Below are 16,668 nucleotides of genomic sequence, written 5' to 3'. Positions count from 1 at the left end.
GTGCAAGACGAAACGGCTAGAGCAATAACAGGAAGTTAGAACTCTACTACTGCACAATAAGGCACAGAGACGTGCACGATAACAAGCAAAAGCAAGAGAGTCCAAGATATAGTCTCCAACTACGATCTAGACTCTCGGTCAAAGCGGACGATTGAAATCTACGCAGGTAGCATTTCGATAGGAGGCCACGCGGAGCGTGCGACTCAAAACTTACATAAAAAGGACAGTAGCAACTTAACGAGACTTGGTTTCCTTTAGAACTCAAGTTGAAGTTTGCGTTTCAAGAGACTCCCACCTTAAGAAACGTTCGTACTACACATTCCCTTACCTTATCATACTTATTTTACTTCACCTTACTTCCGACTCCCTTATTTTCCTTCAATTGAATATCAACTCTAAACTCATTCTATTACCTCTCCTACCATATTACACCTGACTGGCGCATGACTGCGACCCAGCAGATCTTCGACTTAAAGCAGACAGGTACTTGTACTGCCTATCACTCTGCTTTTACAACGCTGTTGAAGAAACTCGGTTGGGCCGACGCTGATTTCACCATTGCACTATTTCAGCGAGGCCTCAAGCCCCACATACAGGACGCTCTGGCTTGGAACACCTATCCTGCCCCTAAGGGAACGCTTGATCAGTTCGCTAATTTCTGCAACACGCTGGACAATACGATCAACAACCGAACCCGGGGAAACAACGGGAAAATCCAACCGCCTCCTGGTGTGGTCCCCTTTCAGCAAGACTCTCGTTCGAGAAATGCTGGCGCCCAAAAAACTGTCCCCAACACCAAGCCAGCTAAGGGTACCTCTGCAGGTCCCGATGCCAACGGTCTACCCTTCCGTAAGACTGCTGACGGCAAATTGGCAAAGGGTGTTTGTTGGAAGTGTGGCGCAAAGGACCACATGCTAAAGGCTTGCCCCAAAAACAACCTTGCTCTTCGCGCAGCTACTGTCCCTTCTCCCTCCACTTCTACCCGGGCTCCCTCGACGGCCCCTGCGCCTGATGCGTCAAAAAACTAGAAGGGCTACCGACCCATTCCCCTCTGGTCCTGGCTAGCCCTGACACTGCTGATGAGGGTCTCTTGAGAATCAGCACTTGTCCTCTTGATAATGCTATCGATTATGGTAACTCTCCCCCTCTGGTTATTCCTGTGACAGTGAATAATTCCATTGAGGCCTACGCTATGGTGGATTCGGGATCAACAACTTGTTTTGTGGATTCTGAATTTATAGCAAGGCATCAGATTCCTACTGTTCTCAAGGCCAGAGCTGAGTCGCTCCATGTTGTTGATGGTAGTGAAACTGCTGCGGGTAAAGTGACCCACCATGTTACGGGTTGAGAACCCGTGGTTGGATCAGACAGAGCTGATCCAGTGCTTTCGAATGCAGGTCGTTTCACCGAATTTGGACAAGGTTTCGGATGAACTTCGGCAACTCTTCGGAGGCTTCGGAGAGCTCGGACCGGGTCGGACTTGAGGTCCGTGGGTAGGATTCGCCTAATCCGGCAGGATGCAAAAAGGTCCGAAGTGTTCCGAGGGAAACTGAGGGATTCCGACGGGATCGGAGTTAACCTCGAGTTATCGCCGAAAACTCGGACATAAGGAGCTCACGGAGGGATATTGAGCCGATCGGGAACTTGCATTTGTAAGCACAAAAATGTCTATATAGTAGACCCAAATCCGCTGTTTAGTTTAGTCTTTCTTCTTCCTTTTCTCCCTATCAAAAGATAATAAACAGCATTTTGGTCATAACTGCAAGACTTTCTTGTACTTAGTGAACCGCTCACATCCGGTCCGCGGGTTGGGTAACGTGGGCCGGGGTCATCATTACTGCTGCATCTGGTGACACCCAATGGTCCTTGACAAGTCTCATGATCCGAGATTTTAACCTGTCGTCGTCTTCGCCTTGAGGAATGTCTTGTTCTCGTCTGCTCAGGGCGTCGGGTTTACCACTTTTGCTTCCTGATCGGAACTCAAGCTGGAAGTCGTATTCTGAAAGCTTCTGGGACCACCGAACCTGCCGCTCTGAAAGTTTCCGTGTCGTCATAAAGTATTGCAGGTTCTTGTGGTCGGTCAATATTTTGAAGGGGGCGCCAAGACTCTTCAATTCGCCCCTCCACTCTTCCAAGCACTTCACAACTGCCAGGAGCTCTTTGTCGTGAATCTCATAGTTGACCTCGGCAGGGGACAGCTTCTTGGAAAAGAATGCTACTGGGCGCAGTTCGCCTTCGTCGTCCACTTGGGATAGAGTTCCTCCCAGGGCCCATCCAGAACAGTCGCATTCCACGATCGTCTTCCTGTCTTCGTCCCACATCGCTAGAACCGGGGCGGTAATAAAAAGGTTCTTCAGCGTCTCGAAAGCTCGTTCTTCGACTGGGCCCCAGGTCCATGCGGTGCCTTTCTTCGTTAGCCTGACTAGTGGAGCCGCCACGTCGCTGAAGGAATCGATAAACTGGCGGTAAAAATTTGCGAATCCTATAAAACTTCGAACGCCCTTGACATTGGTGGGTGGCGTCCATTCTCGTATGGCAGCGACCTTTGCTGGGTCGACTTTGACACCTTTGCCTGCTTGGATGATGAAACCTAGGTACTTTGTTTCAAAAACTGCGAATTCGCACTTGTCGATGTCTAAACGGAGACCTGCATTTCCCAATTTTTTGATGACGAGGTTGACTTTTTCCATGTGGTCTGCGTAGGTGCCGTCGGTATAAATCAGGACGTCGTCAATATACGCGGAGCAGAAGTCGTCCAAATATTCTTGCAGGGTTGAATTGATATACCGTTGAAAGGTTGCAGGGGCTCCGGTGAGTCCAAAAGGCGTCACCAGCCATTCAAAAAGTCCAAAACGTGTGCGGAAGGCCGTTTTCCATTCATCTCCCTCTTTTATGCGAATCTTGTGGAAAGCGGCACGAACATCGACCTTTGTGAAGTACTTCGCCTTAGACAACGCTCGTAGTGTCTCACTGATCAAAGGAAGCGGGTATCGGTCTTTTTCAGTAATGGCGTTAATGCCGCGGTAGTCAACGCAAAAGCGCAACCCTCCTCCAGGCTTACGTACAAAAAGAACAGGCGCGCCGCCGGGAGAGCTGCTGGCTCGAATCCAATTCCTGTCCAGATGGTCCGAGAGGGTTTTCCGTAAGACTAACAGCTCGTCGCGGGACATGCTGTATAAGGGACCCCACGGGACTTCGTTCTCTCGCCCTTGTTTGTCTTTCGTCAGGTTGATAGCGTGGTCTATTCCGGGGCGGTTCGGGGGTTGGTCGTCCTTTTCGTCGTCTAAAAACACTTCTGCCAAGTGTTTGAGTTCGCTAGGCAGTCGTTTGTCGATCTCTTGTAGGGTAACACGAGGTTTTACTTGCAATGCCTTGTTGATGTCTTCGATGGTGGCAGCAAAAACCTCTATGTCTTCATTCTTTTTCTTGCTGCGGCGGATTTCTGCAGCAAAGACGGATGCCATCACCATGCTCGCTTTTGTGGTTGTTATATGGGCGTCGAGCCATCCTTTTTCTCTTACAACTTGGGCATTTTCTTCGCTTCCGAGGCGTATGACTCGTTCTTTCGCCAGGTAGACGACGTCATTCTTTTCCATCCAGGGTTTTCCCAGGATCATGTCGTATGCTAAGTTCGGGATAACATAGCCACATACTCTTTCTTTTCGACCGTCAATGTCGAGGTCGCAAAATGCCATCTCTGAAATCCATCTTTTTTTTTTATCGTTTTCAGCAAGCTTTAATTCTCGTTTCCCTATCGGGATGCGCTGGAGGCCCTTCTTCCTAACCATAGTCTCGTTAAATGCCGATGTGACGAGGCATCCACTGTCAAATAAAGCATCGCAGTAAAAAGAATTGTCAATAAATGCTTCTATTAAGAAAGGAGTGGAGTGTAGTTGAACAAATACATCGGACGGAACATTGGGGCTAGTAAGACTCTTCTTCTTTAGACCCTGGGGGCGACTTTCCCCAGAGTCTACTCTTTTTCCTCCTCATCTTCGCAGTCTTCCTCGCCCAGGCTTGCATGATGGACGGTAGCGGGAGGCCGGGCTGGGCCAAACTTAGGGCATCTGAACGATTGGTGGCCTTTCTCCAAACACCGGAAACAGGCCCGACGGGTACGCGCCTTCTCCATTTCGGGCTGACTCCTCCAGGGTGCAGGAGGCTTAGAGGACTGGCGACGTTGGGGCTGTCCTTGAGCCTGGAGAGCGTTGACTGCAGTTGTCAACTGGGCGACTAGGGCGTTGACGCCTGTCATGACAGTGTCACCGTCGTTGTCGATACGGGCGTTGCCACGACCATGGTACCCCTCCTCTCGGGGCATGTCGGAGGTTTTTCCAGACTTCAAAGACCAGGTGTTTGCCTTGTTGGGATCCTTGGATTTGTAGGCTGGAAGGCTCTCCACCCTAGCGGCGACGATTTTAACCTTTCGAACCCATGCATCATAGTCGTCATCTGGTAGGGTCTTGGCAGTCAGGTGGAACTGCAAGGTCGCATTGAGGCTTGCGTCTAGCGGAATGATCTTGGCCCGATCTGGCCAACTGTGTCCCTCGCAGGCTCCGAGCTGACGCTCAAAGTCTTGGAGGAAGGAAACGAACGTTTGGGATGCACCCATGCGCATCAGATATAACTTTTGGCCCGCCTTCTTTATGGCGTCCCTGTCTCGAAACTGCTCGTTGATGTGCTAGGGCCAGGACTTGAACGAAGTCCAAACTTCATCCGCTTGTGGGATACAACTTAAAAAATGAAAAAGGTAAAACTGAACGGGGGAATAAAAGAACTTCCCGGGTGATCCTGTATCTTCGGGGGATCGTGGATTGGTAGAGGGTAACAAGATAAAAAAAAGAAGTAATAAGAAGGGGAATTGAAGCGGGGGATAACTAAATTTCCCAGGTAAGTCTCGGAACTTGCAGAGAAGATAACCAAAAAAAAAGAAAAAGGAATAATAGATAGGTAAGTGGGAACGGGGAGTGGAACAAAGCTTCCTAAACAAGTCTCGTAACTTCAGAAGACTGTGGAAATAGAAACGGAACAGGAGAGATCAAAAGATAATATGTGAGCGGTTCACTAAGTACAAGAGAGTCTTGCAGTTATGACCAGAATGCTGTTTATTATCTTTTGATGGAGAGAAAAAGGAAGAAGAAAGACTAAACTAAACAGCGGATTTAGGTCTACTATATAGACATTTTTATGCTTACAAATACAAGTTCCCGATCGGCTCAATATCCCTCCGTGAGCTCCTTATGTCCGAGTTTTCGGCGATAACTCGAGGTTAACTCCGATCCCGTCGGAATCCCTCAGTTTCCCTCGGAACACTTCGGACCTTTTTGCATCCTGCCGGATTAGGCGAATCCTACCCACGGACCTCAAGTCCGACCCGGCCCGAGCTCTCCGAAGCCTCCGAAGAGTTGCCGAAGTTCATCCGAAACCTTGTCCAAATTCGGTGAAACGACCTGCATTCGAAAGCACTGGATCAGCTCTGTCTGATCCAACCACGGGTTCTCAACCCGTAACACCGGATCCCTAACGGTGCGCAGCTTTTCGCGCAACTCCACCTGCAGGAACTATGGGATACAGCTAAGACGAAGGATTCGGATATTGCACTCATGTACCAAGCGTTGGCCAGTGGCGAACGAAGTTTTCCTCCTACCATCTCGAGAAAAGTCACGATCTCTATAGCGGAATGCGAGTTCGACGAGCGCGGCGCTCTAGTATATCGGCACAAACTGTTCGTGCCTGACTGGGAACCATTGCGAACTGCGCTGATCCAGAAAACACACGACTCACATGTCACAGGACACCCAGGTCGAGACGGCACGCTTGCGATTCTGTCCCGGGAATTCTTTTGGCCTGGCATTTCAAGAGAGGTGCGCCAATTCTGCGCCAATTGTGACGTGTGTGGACGATCCAAAGTATGGCGAGAAAGAAAGAAGGGACTCTTACGACCACTGCCTATCCCTGAACGACCACACTCGGAACTCGGTATCGATTTTATGACGGAACTACCTGCACGAAAGACTGGCGACCCACGATACTTGATGGTCATTGTGGACCGACTTACTGGAGCTGTCAGCTTGGAGGCCATGACAACTATGGCAGCCGAAAAGTGTGCAGAGCGGTTCGTACACTGCCACTGGAAACACCACGGCTTCCCTCACGCCTTAACATCAGACCGTGGAAGCAATTGGACGAGCGAATTTTGGACCAAGTTGTGCGAACTGACAGGGATCGAACAGAGACTGTCAACTGCCTTCCACCCAGAAACCGACGGAGCGACAGAAAGGATGAACCAGGAAGTGTTGGCATACCTACGAGCATTCATTACCTATTCACAATACGACTGGCCCGACCTGCTACCATCCGCTATGTTAGCAATCAACAACCGAAACACTTCGACAGGAATGAGCCCCTTTTTCCTCACGCACGGCTACCATGTCAGTCCAATTCAGCAGGTCATCGCCGATCAGGCTCTTCACGGAGTTTTGGAGGCCACAGATGCGGAGAAGTTCGTTCAAAAGCTACGCGAAGGTTGGGAACTGGCACAAGCAGCAATGGCCACCCGTCAACAGGAAATGGAAGACCAGGCAAACAGATCACGTGGTGCCCAGGAACGCTTCGAAGTGGGTGACCTTGTATGGTTAAAACTCAAAAATATCAGCACTCCGCAACTGTTGAAGAAGCTTGCTTGGGCCAATGCCAAGTACCGCGTCACGAAAGTGGTTTCTCCCCATGTGGTCGAGCTTGATGTACCAACAAACATCCATCCCCGCTTCCATGTCGACCTCCTTAAACGAGCACCGAACAACCCGTTGCCCTCCCAAGAAACAGACGATGCCCAGCCTCCACACATTGAAGAGAACGACTACGGCGAGCCTGAATTTTTGGTCGAACAAATCCTGAGAAGTCGACGAAGACGCATTGGAAGGGGATTTCGAAGAGAACTACTGGTTAAATGGGTTGGATACGCAGAGCCCGATTGGAGACCACGAGCCGACTTTGAGGAGACTGAAGCACTGGACACCTTTGAAGCGAAGTTTGGAGACGACGATGACGTTGGTGAACCAGAGGCCGGTGCGCGGACAGGGCCACCCACACAGAGGAGAAGAGGGGGGTAATGTTACGGGTTGAGAACCCGTGGTTGGATCAGACAGAGCTGATCCAGTGCTTTCGAATGCAGGTCGTTTCACCGAATTTGGACAAGGTTTCGGATGAACTTCGGCAACTCTTCGGAGGCTTCGGAGAGCTCGGACCGGGTCGGACTTGAGGTCCGTGGGTAGGATTCGCCTAATCCGGCAGGATGCAAAAAGGTCCGAAGTGTTCCGAGGGAAACTGAGGGATTCCGACGGGATCGGAGCTAACCTCGAGTTATCGCCGAAAACTCGGACATAAGGAGCTCACGGAGGGATATTGAGCCGATCGGGAACTTGTATTTGTAAGCATAAAAATGTCTATATAGTAGACCTAAATCCGCTGTTTAGTTTAGTCTTTCTTCTTCCTTTTTCTCTCCATCAAAAGATAATAAACAGCATTCTGGTCATAACTGCAAGACTCTCTTGTACTTAGTGAACCGCTCACACACCAAGTTCCTTTGTCCCTCTCTTTTCCTAATTATTCAGAAACTTTGGTTTTTCAAATCACGAAGCTTGGGGGCTACCACATCATCCTGGGGAAATGCTGGCTCGACGCCCATAACCCGGAAATTTCTTGGCCTTCCAATACGCTCAAGATATCGGTTACTTCTACCGTCGATGGCAATGCTGTGGCAGCTTCTGATTCTTCTTCTTCTTCTTCTTCTGTTTCGACTGCTTCTACTGATTCTGGCGCTTCGTTTGATTTTTCTCATACAAAAAACGACAAAAATATTGCTTCTACCACTGGCAGTCAGATTGAGGGATCTGCTCCTGCTTCAGCCACTTCACCCCTTCCTTCTTTTATTGCACAATCGTCAGCTGTGTCTTGTTCCTGTGTGACGGTGTCGTCTCAGGCTTTGCATCGCTTTGCCAAAACTGAGAAACTACAGATTTATCGTGTCACCGCTCAGGAAGTCCTGGATTATCTCAATCAGGAGGACCTAACTCCGGAACAAGAACACGCACGGCTCCTTGAACGCATCCCGAAGAAATACCATGACTTACTTCCTCTGTTCTCTCGAGAAGGTGCTGATCAACTACCACCTCACCGGGACATTGATCATGCGATTAACTTCGTTCCCGATGCGAAATACCCCAAGGCCCCGCTGTACGATATGACTCCACTCGAGTTGCAGGCTGTCAAAAAATATCTAGATGGCATGCTTGCTAAAGGCTTTATTTCCTCTTCCTCTTCGCCGCTGGCTTCCCCGATTCTTTTTGCTAGGAAGCCAGGCAGTTTACGATTCTGTGTTGATTTCCGAGCCGTCAATGATATCACCATCAAAGACGTAACTCCTCTGCCTCGGATCAATGAATCACTGCGCACGGCGGCTATGGGAAACATTTTTACAAAGCTGGATCTGAGAGCTGCGTACCACTTGATTCGCATCAAGAAAGGTGATGAATACAAGACAGCTTTCAGAACTCGATATGGCATTTTTGAGTACAATGTGATGCCGTTTGGGCTCACCAATGCTCCTGCCACGTGTCAGAAATATGTCAGCGAGGTCTTGTCGGAGTATTTGGACATATTCTGTGTCTGCTACTTGGATGATATCCTGGTGTTCTCTCTAAACCAAGAGGAACATGATGTCCATGTGCGCAAAGTCCTGCTAAAATTAGCGCAGGCCAGTCTGTTTGTCAAGGGTGAAAAATGCGAATTCGACAAGACTGAAACTACCTTTGTTGGCTTTGTTATTTCGGCCGATGCTCTGAAGATGGACCCCGCTAAAGTTGCGGCTGTCCGTGAGTGGGAGGCTCCCCGAACGGTTAAGGGAGTCCAGTCCTTTTTGGGTTTTGCCAATTTCTATAGAAGGTTCATCCGTGACTTCTCTAGAATCTGCACACCTCTCTTCGAGTTGACTAAAAAGACGCAGTCTTTTGTCTGGTCCTCTGAATGTGAGGCAGCATTTCACACCCTGAAGGACCTTTTCTGCTCCGAACCTATCCTCAAGCACTTTGATTACCTGTTGGACACTGTTATTGAAACAGACGCGTCTGACCGTGTAATATCTGCCGTCATGTCTCAATACCACCCGACTGACAAGGGGCTTCTACTACACCCCGTGGCCTATTTCTCTCAAAAAATGAATCCTGCCCAGTGTAACTACGGCGTAGGTGACAAGGAGTTGTTAGCCATTGTGGAGTCTCTAAAGTCGTGGCGATTCATGGTTGAAAGTCTGGAAAAACCTGTTCTGGTATTGACGGACCATCGGAATTTAGCCGTTCTTAAGCAAATTCCGGCCATGAACAGACGGCAAGCGAGGTGGGCTATGGAACTGAGCGAGTACCGTTATGTCATCACTTATAGGCCTGGCTCCTTGAATTCTAGAGCTGATGCCCTGACCAGACGCTACGAAGACCTCGTTTCTTCTTCTTCTGAGGAGGATAAAGAGCTGTGTGCTCCTATTATTCCCCCTGAAAATTTTATTGGTACTATGTCTTTGGTAGACGAGGTAAAAATCGCGCTATCCACGGACAAGTGGGCTCTTGATGTTATTTCTGCTCTTCGAGGCCAGTCGACCAAACCTCCAGATGTGGACCTCAGTGTCTGCAGGCTTGACAATGACGGTCTTTTGTTTGTCAACGACCTTCTATATTTGCCGAACGAGGATCTACGAGTTCGTGCATTGAAGAATTGTCATGATATTATGCCTAGCGGACATCCTGGACAAAAGAACACTTTTGAACTTCTTGTTCGGGAATACTGGTGGCCCGGGATGCGTCGTGATGTCATCCGGTACATCCGGAATTGTGAGGTCTGCCAACGGATCAAGTCCGCGCGACATAGTCCCTACGGTCTACTGAAACCTCTGACCATTCCGCAAGCTCGGTGGACATCTGTGTCCCTTGATTTTATCACCGGCTTGCCGGTCTCCAATTCTTTCGACATGATTCTCGTTGTCGTCGATAGGCTTAGCAAAATGGCTCACTTTATACCTTGCGATTCCTCGCTGGATGCTGCAGGTTTTGCTAAGCTCTATTTGTCAGCGGTGTATAGGCTCCACGGTCTGCCATTGGACATTGTGTCCGACAGGGGTAGTCTGTTTACGTCGGCTTTTTCCAAGGCTTTAGCCAAACTGTTGGGCATAAAGCAAAATCTGAGTACTGCGTTCCACCCTCAGACCGATGGTCAGACTGAGCGCGTGAACTCTATTTTGGAGCAATACCTGCGGGGTTACACCAACTATAGACAGGACAATTGGGCTGATCTTTTGCCCTTGGCGGAGTTCTCTTACAATGACTCCGAGTCCAGTTCTACTATGCTGACGCCCTTCTTTGCGAACCACGGGTTTCACCCCAGAAGTGGGCGTGAGTCGCTCCCAGTCTCTGTGGAAAAAGGCCCGTTGCGGAACTTTGTTAAAGAACTTGACAACATTTGTCAGTTTTTAAAGACTGAAATTACGTGGAGCCGTGAGCGGATGACCGAGTACGCGAATCGACACAAATCTTCCGCCCCTCTCCTTCGAGAAGGGGACTTAGTGTGGCTTTTGAGTAGAAATATTCGAACTACTCGTCCTTCAAAGAAGTTGGACTTCAAGAAGCTTGGCCCATTTAAGATTCTACGGAAGGTGTCTTCGCATGCCTACGAGTTGGCACTCCCTGCCACTATGAAGGTTCATCCCGTCTTCCACGTTTGTCTGCTGGAACCATGTGCGTCGGATCCTCTTCCTGGCCAGAAAAACCCTCCTCCTCCTCCCGTCATAGTAGATGGCGAGGAAGAATTTGTGGTCAAGGAAATTATAGGCGTGTCTTCGCGTGGCCCTCTGCAATACCAAGTAGTTTGGGAGGGCTATGAACATGAGGGACCCTCCTGGGAACCTCTGGACCATTTAGCCAATGCACCTGAGAAGGTTGCAGAATTCTACAAGAGGATGCCTAACGCCAGACGTTCTTAGTACTGCTGTGGAAATCAGTCATAAAAAGGGGGGCTACTGTCATGAATAGCTATCCTGACACTGCTCATGCTAAGGGTTATGCATGAGACCTACCCCATTCTTCTTTTCCACAACGCCGAAGGTCGGCGACCTATGAAGATGCGCTTATGGCGCAAGTTGGTCTGTGTAGATCGTGAGTTGATCAACGGATATGAGGTTGTCGTGGGATGTGCTGAGCACGGGTGCTCTGATAGACGTTGTTCTGCTGCTGCGGAGTTTTCTTGTTGCAATTGCCATTGCGTGCTTAGGTGGGGGTTGTTATCTGGTTCGATTGTTACGAACCTGTTACGTCTTGTTTACACGAGACTTATCTTTTGTTCGTAGTTAGATGTTGATTGTTTCTAGCTTGGGAAGACAGAGTTTTGTCAGGAGCGCCGACAACATAAATATCGTCGTCTCCTGCCCTGAGTTGATCAGGTTTACTCTTGTTCTCCAAGCTTAACAATCACATGCACTTGCTTACCTTCTTCTTCTTCTTTATACCATTCTGTTCTTGCTTTCTTTGCAGTTCAACCTTTCTTCTTCTTTGAAGTGTGTGATTGTTCCTCCTCCTTCCTCTTTGTGCCGCTCTATTCTCCGAATAGCCATCTACGTTGTTTGTTGCCTCTTCATCTCAACCGACCATACGTCTTAGCACTCTGTCTAACTGACGTCTTCCTCCACAGGCCCGACTGTCCACCTCAGGAACCTATCATTGTCCCGAGTCGTTGGCTGTACCCGGAACCCTAATTCTTTCTTCGGGCCCTATCCGTAATACTTTTACCGCAAGTGTCGCAATTACCAACGAAGCGGCGGACATCGTCAGAGAGGCCAGGCCAAGCGTAGGAGCGGCTGACTAGATCACGGGTTGCTGATCCTCCAGGGTGACCGGTAAGCGTGGAGTCATGGACTTGCTGGATGATACGAGTGCGAAGGGGCTCGTAGTACGGGATCCACAGGCGGTCACGCCAGAGGAGACGGGTGGCGGAGTCGAGGGTACACTCGCTGATCTGCCAAGGAAGGCCCCACTCGTTGGGGAACGAGCGGGCTTGTTCTTGGACAGCTTGTCGCGCTTGCCAATAACGTTCGTTACGGGTAAGTGCCGAGTGCCAGAGGGTCTGGAGTTCCGGGTCAGCAAAAGGGGCATCTAGGGCAGCGTGGTCGAGGGTCAGGGTTCCTTCAGGGTCTTTGTCAGGCTCTTTAGCCCAAACGGCGGCGGCAATGACGAAGTCGGGCCCGTCAGGGCGCAGAACTTGGTGGACACGGGACTGGAGGCGTTCATCGGAGAGGTCTTGGGGCAGGTCTTGGTCGCGGCGGGAAAGGGCATCGGAGGTCACTTGAGTAACGCCGGGTCGATGAATTAACCGAAAGTCGAACTCGGACAATTCATGGGCCCAGCGGCGTTGGCGTTCTGACAGGGTTCTTTGCTTCTGGAAGTACAAAAGGTTCTGGTGGTCGGTGTGTACTTCGAACGGGATGCCAGCGAGGTAGGAGCGCCAGGCGCGGAGGCAGGAGTGGATGGCCAACATTTCCTTATCGTGGATAGGATAGTTGACTTCCGCTGGGCTAAGCTTTCGCGAGAAGTAGGCAACGGGACGCCAAAGAGAATCAGCACCTTGCTGTCTGAGGGAACCTCCCAGGGCCCAGCCGGAAGCATCGGCTTCAACGATGGTGGGGAGGTCAGGGTCAAAGGTGGCAAGGAGCGGGGCAGAGACAAGGGCCTTCTTCAAAGCTTCAAACGAACGGAGTTGTTCGTCTTCCCACTTGAAGGGTTGGTCCTTCTTGGTCAGCAGAGTCAGGGGAGCAGCGACGGTGGAGTATTCGGGGACAAAACAGCGGTAGAAGTTGGCAAACCCAAGAAAACTACGGACTCCGCGGACAGACGTGGGAGCCTCCCATTCCTGGATGGCTTTGACTTTGTCTGGGTCTGCACGGATGCCGGAGCCGGGTTCAACAATGAAGCCGAGGTACTTGATGGACGGGGATTCGAATTCACTTTTGTCCCAATCAAGTTGCAGGCCAGCATCTCCAAGAGCGCGGATGATCTGACGGACAAGGTCACGGTGGTGTTCGTGGGAGTCAGAGCTGTAAATCACTACATCATCGAGGTAAGCGGAGCAGGATATTCCAAGCCAGCGGGAGAGAACATGGTTGATGAAACGTTGGAACGCAGCAGGAGCACCAGTGAGACCGAAAGGGGTGACCAGCCATTCATACGCGCCGAGGTGGGTGCGGAAGGCCGTGTAGGCTTCACTGCCTTCTTTAAGACGGAGGCGATGGAAAGCAGAGATGACGTCAACTTTGGAAACGTACTTGGCAGCAGCAATATCACGGAGGGTGTCGTTGATCAGTGGTAACGGGTAACCATCCTTCTCCGTGACGCTGTTCAGGGCACGGTAGTCTACGCAAAAACGAAGACCACCACCAGGTTTCTTCACGAAGATGACGGGGGCACCGCCTTCAGCACTACTAGCTCGGATAAAGCCAGCGTCCAGCAGGTCGTAGAGGGTTTTCCGGAGGAGCAGCAGTTCTTCTCGGCTCATTGAGTACAGAGGACACGAGGGCGGGGACAAGCCTGGTTTAAGGCGGATCTCTGTATCAATTCCAGGGCGGTTCGGGGGAAGCTCAGAAGCTTTCTTCCTATCGAAGGCGTCGATGACGGGAAGAAGCCACTCGGGACAGTTGGCACGGGGGTCGGTGTAGATCTTGGCTTTGAGAGCTTTCTCAATGTCATGGAGCGTGGCGGAGAAAATGCGGACATTGGGAGAGCGTCGGGCTCTCAACTGGAAGGCACGGATGGCGCGGGCGGAGACGGGGAGAACGTTGGGGTCAGCGGTGGTTGTAGTCAGGCGAAGAGGCGTGGGCAGGCGGATGAATACTTCGTTTTGCGCGGGGCGAAGGGAAGCATCGTGTTTGGCAATCCATCCTTGACCGAGGATAAGGTCTTCAGACTGACCGGGGACGATGTAGGCGTAGAGTTTCTCGTCCAATCCTCCGAGACCAAGATCGAAGACAGCAACTTGGTCTATGACGGGTGGATTTCGGTCATCAACTACTTGAGCAATTGGACGAGGGCAGATGGGCAGGATGGCAGCGTGGGCGCGGGTAGCGGTGCGCGGAGAGACAGTGGCAAGACACAGGCAACCGGAGTCGACGAAGGCAGAGGTAGAACAAGTTTTATTTAGAACAACATCTATATAAGTACCCCTAGCCCCCATTTCCTCCCGAGCGATCTTCTCTCCTTGGGGCTCTAGACGGCGACGTTCGCCTAGAGCTCTCCATTTCCCGACATGTCGCGGGGCACGGGCGTGGGCGCAGGCGCGGGCAGAGGCAGAGGCAGAGCCGGGGTCGGCATAGCAGGCTGGTAAAGGTTGGCGGAGCGGACAGGGACAGTGGTAGTAGGAGTAAAGTTTAGCGGGCAGTTCTGGCGCAGATGGCCAGTCTGCCGGCAGCGGAAGCAGGCGCGGTTGCGGCGAAGGCGCTCGCGCTCCTCGTCGGTCAATGGCTTCAGGGCCGTGGTGGTGATGGTGGGGGTCCAGTCCATGGCGTCGGGGTGGCGGACAGGTGCAGGGTTGGCAGGGAAGGACGGGGTTATCCTGCTGGAAGAACGCTCGAGGACGTTGCATTCCTCCAGCTTGGAAGAGACGGTAAACAACTCGGACTTGTAATCCTCGTAGGTGTAATCCGTCCTCGGGTTCGCCATGGCCCGACGCAGTTCTGGACAGAGGGCGGTGCGCAGGATAGAGATGCTGGCACGGTCGGAGTCAGTACCAGCTTCGCCGAGCAACTTCTCGAACTTGGGCAGGAAAAGAGCGAACGGCTCGTTATCCCGCTGGCGGAGGTTCTGGAGTTGCGTGGAGGCGCGCTCGGCAGCATACGGGTCGATGAACATTCTGTCCAGGTATGCGAGGAAAGTGGCAGCGGTGTAGCCCATCTCAAGGCCACGGGCAAAGTAAACAGCAACAAGGTTCTGGGCTTCGGTGGACATACGGGCAAAAAGATATGTGTACTGATCCCCATCGTCACCGATGGAGGGACCGTCACGCGCGATCTTTTGGCGGGCGTACATGGCCCAAACGCGGTACTCGGCTCTCTTGCCGCTGAACAGGGGAATGTCGGGAATCTTGGGCTTGGGGCGTTTGACAAAGGCGTCAGCTGTGGCAACGGGGACGGACGGAGTAGCAAGAACGGGGGGAGCAGGGGAGGCAGTGGCAGCGCAGGCAAAGGCCTGGAGATTGGCGATCTCCTGGCCCCGCTGTTGTTGCGCGCGGGAGAACTCTTCGCGCAGTTGTTGCTGCGCACGTTCATTTTCCTCACGCATGGTCTGGAGGGCTTGGAACAAGTCTTGCATGGAGGGGCCTGCGTTGCTCGGGCCGGGGACAGTGGGGTTGGACATTGTTGCGGGAGGCGAGGCGGGGTCAAAGAAGACAGAGTTTTGAGAAGCAGCGTCAGAGTCAGAGTCAGGGTCTTGAGGGGGGACGCGGTAGGACATGTGACGGTTACAGGAACGTTGGATTGGATAGCGGTAAGCCGGTGATGAAATCAAGAGAAACTGAAGTTCGGCGCGCTTGTGGAATCGCCAAAGGCTTGAGAAGGCTATATGGGCTGTGTCGCGCTGCTTTGACTCGCTGGCAGACATCACAGTTGCGAACGTACTGGATTACATCTTGTCGCATCTGTGACCACTAGTATTCCCTAGCCAGAAGTTCAAAAGTATTCTTCCGGCCTGGGTGTCCACTGGGCATCGTATCATGGCATGACATGATCGTGTTCACTCGGAGGTCGCCCGCAGGTAAGTAAAGAAGGTCTTTGATGTAAAGGAAACCATCGGCATCAAGACGACAAACACCGAGGTCAATATTTTTAGGGCGTGGGCCCTAGCCGTTAAGCGCAACAATCAACTCATTAGCCCATGGGTCCGTGGATAAAGCCGTTTTTACTCTATCCACCAAAGAAAGTGTTCCGATAAAACGGTCTGCCGGGATGATTGGTATTGGTTCATCGGTTGCACCAGAAGAAGTAGAATGTAGATCCTCATACCGCCGGGTAAGGGCGTCGGCTCTCGAGTTCAACGAGCCGGGGCGGTATGATATTATATAGGGAACTTCACTCAGTTCCACAGCCCATCGCATCTGTCGCCGATTCATAGCCAAGAGATTCTTGAGAACCGCTAGGTTCTTGTGGTTAGTCAAAACAAGAACAGGCTTCTCGAGGCTTTCAATCATGAATCTCCAGGATTTCAAGGACTCCACAATGGCCAGAAGCTCTTTGTCGCCAACGCCGTAGTTGCATTGCGCCTACTTCATTTCTTGCGAGAAATAAGCCACTGGGTGAAGGATATCGCCTTTGTCAGTCTTATGGTATTGAGACATGACACCGGAGACGACTTTGTCGGATGCGTCGGTCTCGACCACGGTATCGAGAGTGTGGTCGAAGTGTTTGAGGATAGGTTCCGAAGAAAAGAGAGTTTTAAGCTTTTCAAACGCAATGTTGCAGGTAGGAGTCCAGTTCAAGGAGTGGTTTTTCTTCGTAAGTTCAAAGAGAGGGGCATAGACACGGGAGAAACCATTGATAAAGCGGTGGTATATTGGTGGGGCCAAAGGGCATGACATGGTACTCAAATG

The 16,668-nt window shown here is 51.2% G+C and overlaps 6 protein-coding genes across 6 annotated transcripts; 2 read left to right on the top strand and 4 right to left on the bottom strand.

Moving 5' to 3' along the window:
• Nucleotides 1-443: 443 nt before the first annotated feature.
• Nucleotides 444-1,028, top strand: BROUX77_005509 (uncharacterized protein; the record flags this gene model as incomplete). The annotated part of the gene is made up of 1 exon (XM_073750391.1): nt 444-1,028. The coding sequence occupies one exon, from the start codon at nt 444-446 to the stop codon at nt 1,026-1,028; it is 585 nt and encodes a 194-aa protein (XP_073604395.1).
• A 762-nt stretch (nt 1,029-1,790) lies between these two features.
• BROUX77_005508 (uncharacterized protein) lies at nt 1,791-3,470 on the bottom strand (the record flags this gene model as incomplete). The annotated part of the gene is made up of 1 exon (XM_073750390.1): nt 1,791-3,470. The coding sequence occupies one exon, from the start codon at nt 3,468-3,470 to the stop codon at nt 1,791-1,793; it is 1,680 nt and encodes a 559-aa protein (XP_073604394.1).
• Nucleotides 3,471-3,973: 503 nt separating this feature from the next.
• Nucleotides 3,974-4,612, bottom strand: BROUX77_005507 (uncharacterized protein; the record flags this gene model as incomplete). Its single annotated transcript, XM_073750389.1, has 1 exon — nt 3,974-4,612. One exon carries the CDS (start codon nt 4,610-4,612, stop codon nt 3,974-3,976), a length of 639 nt encoding a protein of 212 aa, XP_073604393.1.
• Nucleotides 4,613-6,362: 1,750 nt separating this feature from the next.
• Nucleotides 6,363-11,026, top strand: BROUX77_005506 (uncharacterized protein; the record flags this gene model as incomplete). Its single annotated transcript, XM_073750387.1, has 2 exons — nt 6,363-7,068; nt 7,614-11,026. The coding sequence occupies 2 exons, from the start codon at nt 6,363-6,365 to the stop codon at nt 11,024-11,026; spliced, it is 4,119 nt and encodes a 1,372-aa protein (XP_073604392.1).
• A 764-nt stretch (nt 11,027-11,790) lies between these two features.
• BROUX77_005505 (uncharacterized protein) lies at nt 11,791-14,262 on the bottom strand (the record flags this gene model as incomplete). Its single annotated transcript, XM_073750386.1, has 1 exon — nt 11,791-14,262. The coding sequence occupies one exon, from the start codon at nt 14,260-14,262 to the stop codon at nt 11,791-11,793; it is 2,472 nt and encodes an 823-aa protein (XP_073604391.1).
• A 50-nt stretch (nt 14,263-14,312) lies between these two features.
• On the bottom strand, nt 14,313-15,536 carry BROUX77_005504 (uncharacterized protein; the record flags this gene model as incomplete). Its single annotated transcript, XM_073750385.1, has 1 exon — nt 14,313-15,536. One exon carries the CDS (start codon nt 15,534-15,536, stop codon nt 14,313-14,315), a length of 1,224 nt encoding a protein of 407 aa, XP_073604390.1.
• Nucleotides 15,537-16,668: the final 1,132 nt, after the last annotated feature.

This window comes from Berkeleyomyces rouxiae (genome assembly GCF_048999995.1).
Source record: "Berkeleyomyces rouxiae strain 22BRR77 chromosome Unknown BrBRR77_ptg000005l, whole genome shotgun sequence".
Classification (NCBI taxonomy): Eukaryota; Fungi; Ascomycota; class Sordariomycetes; order Microascales; family Ceratocystidaceae; genus Berkeleyomyces; species Berkeleyomyces rouxiae.
This window is presented reverse-complemented; position numbering and strand designations above follow the sequence as displayed.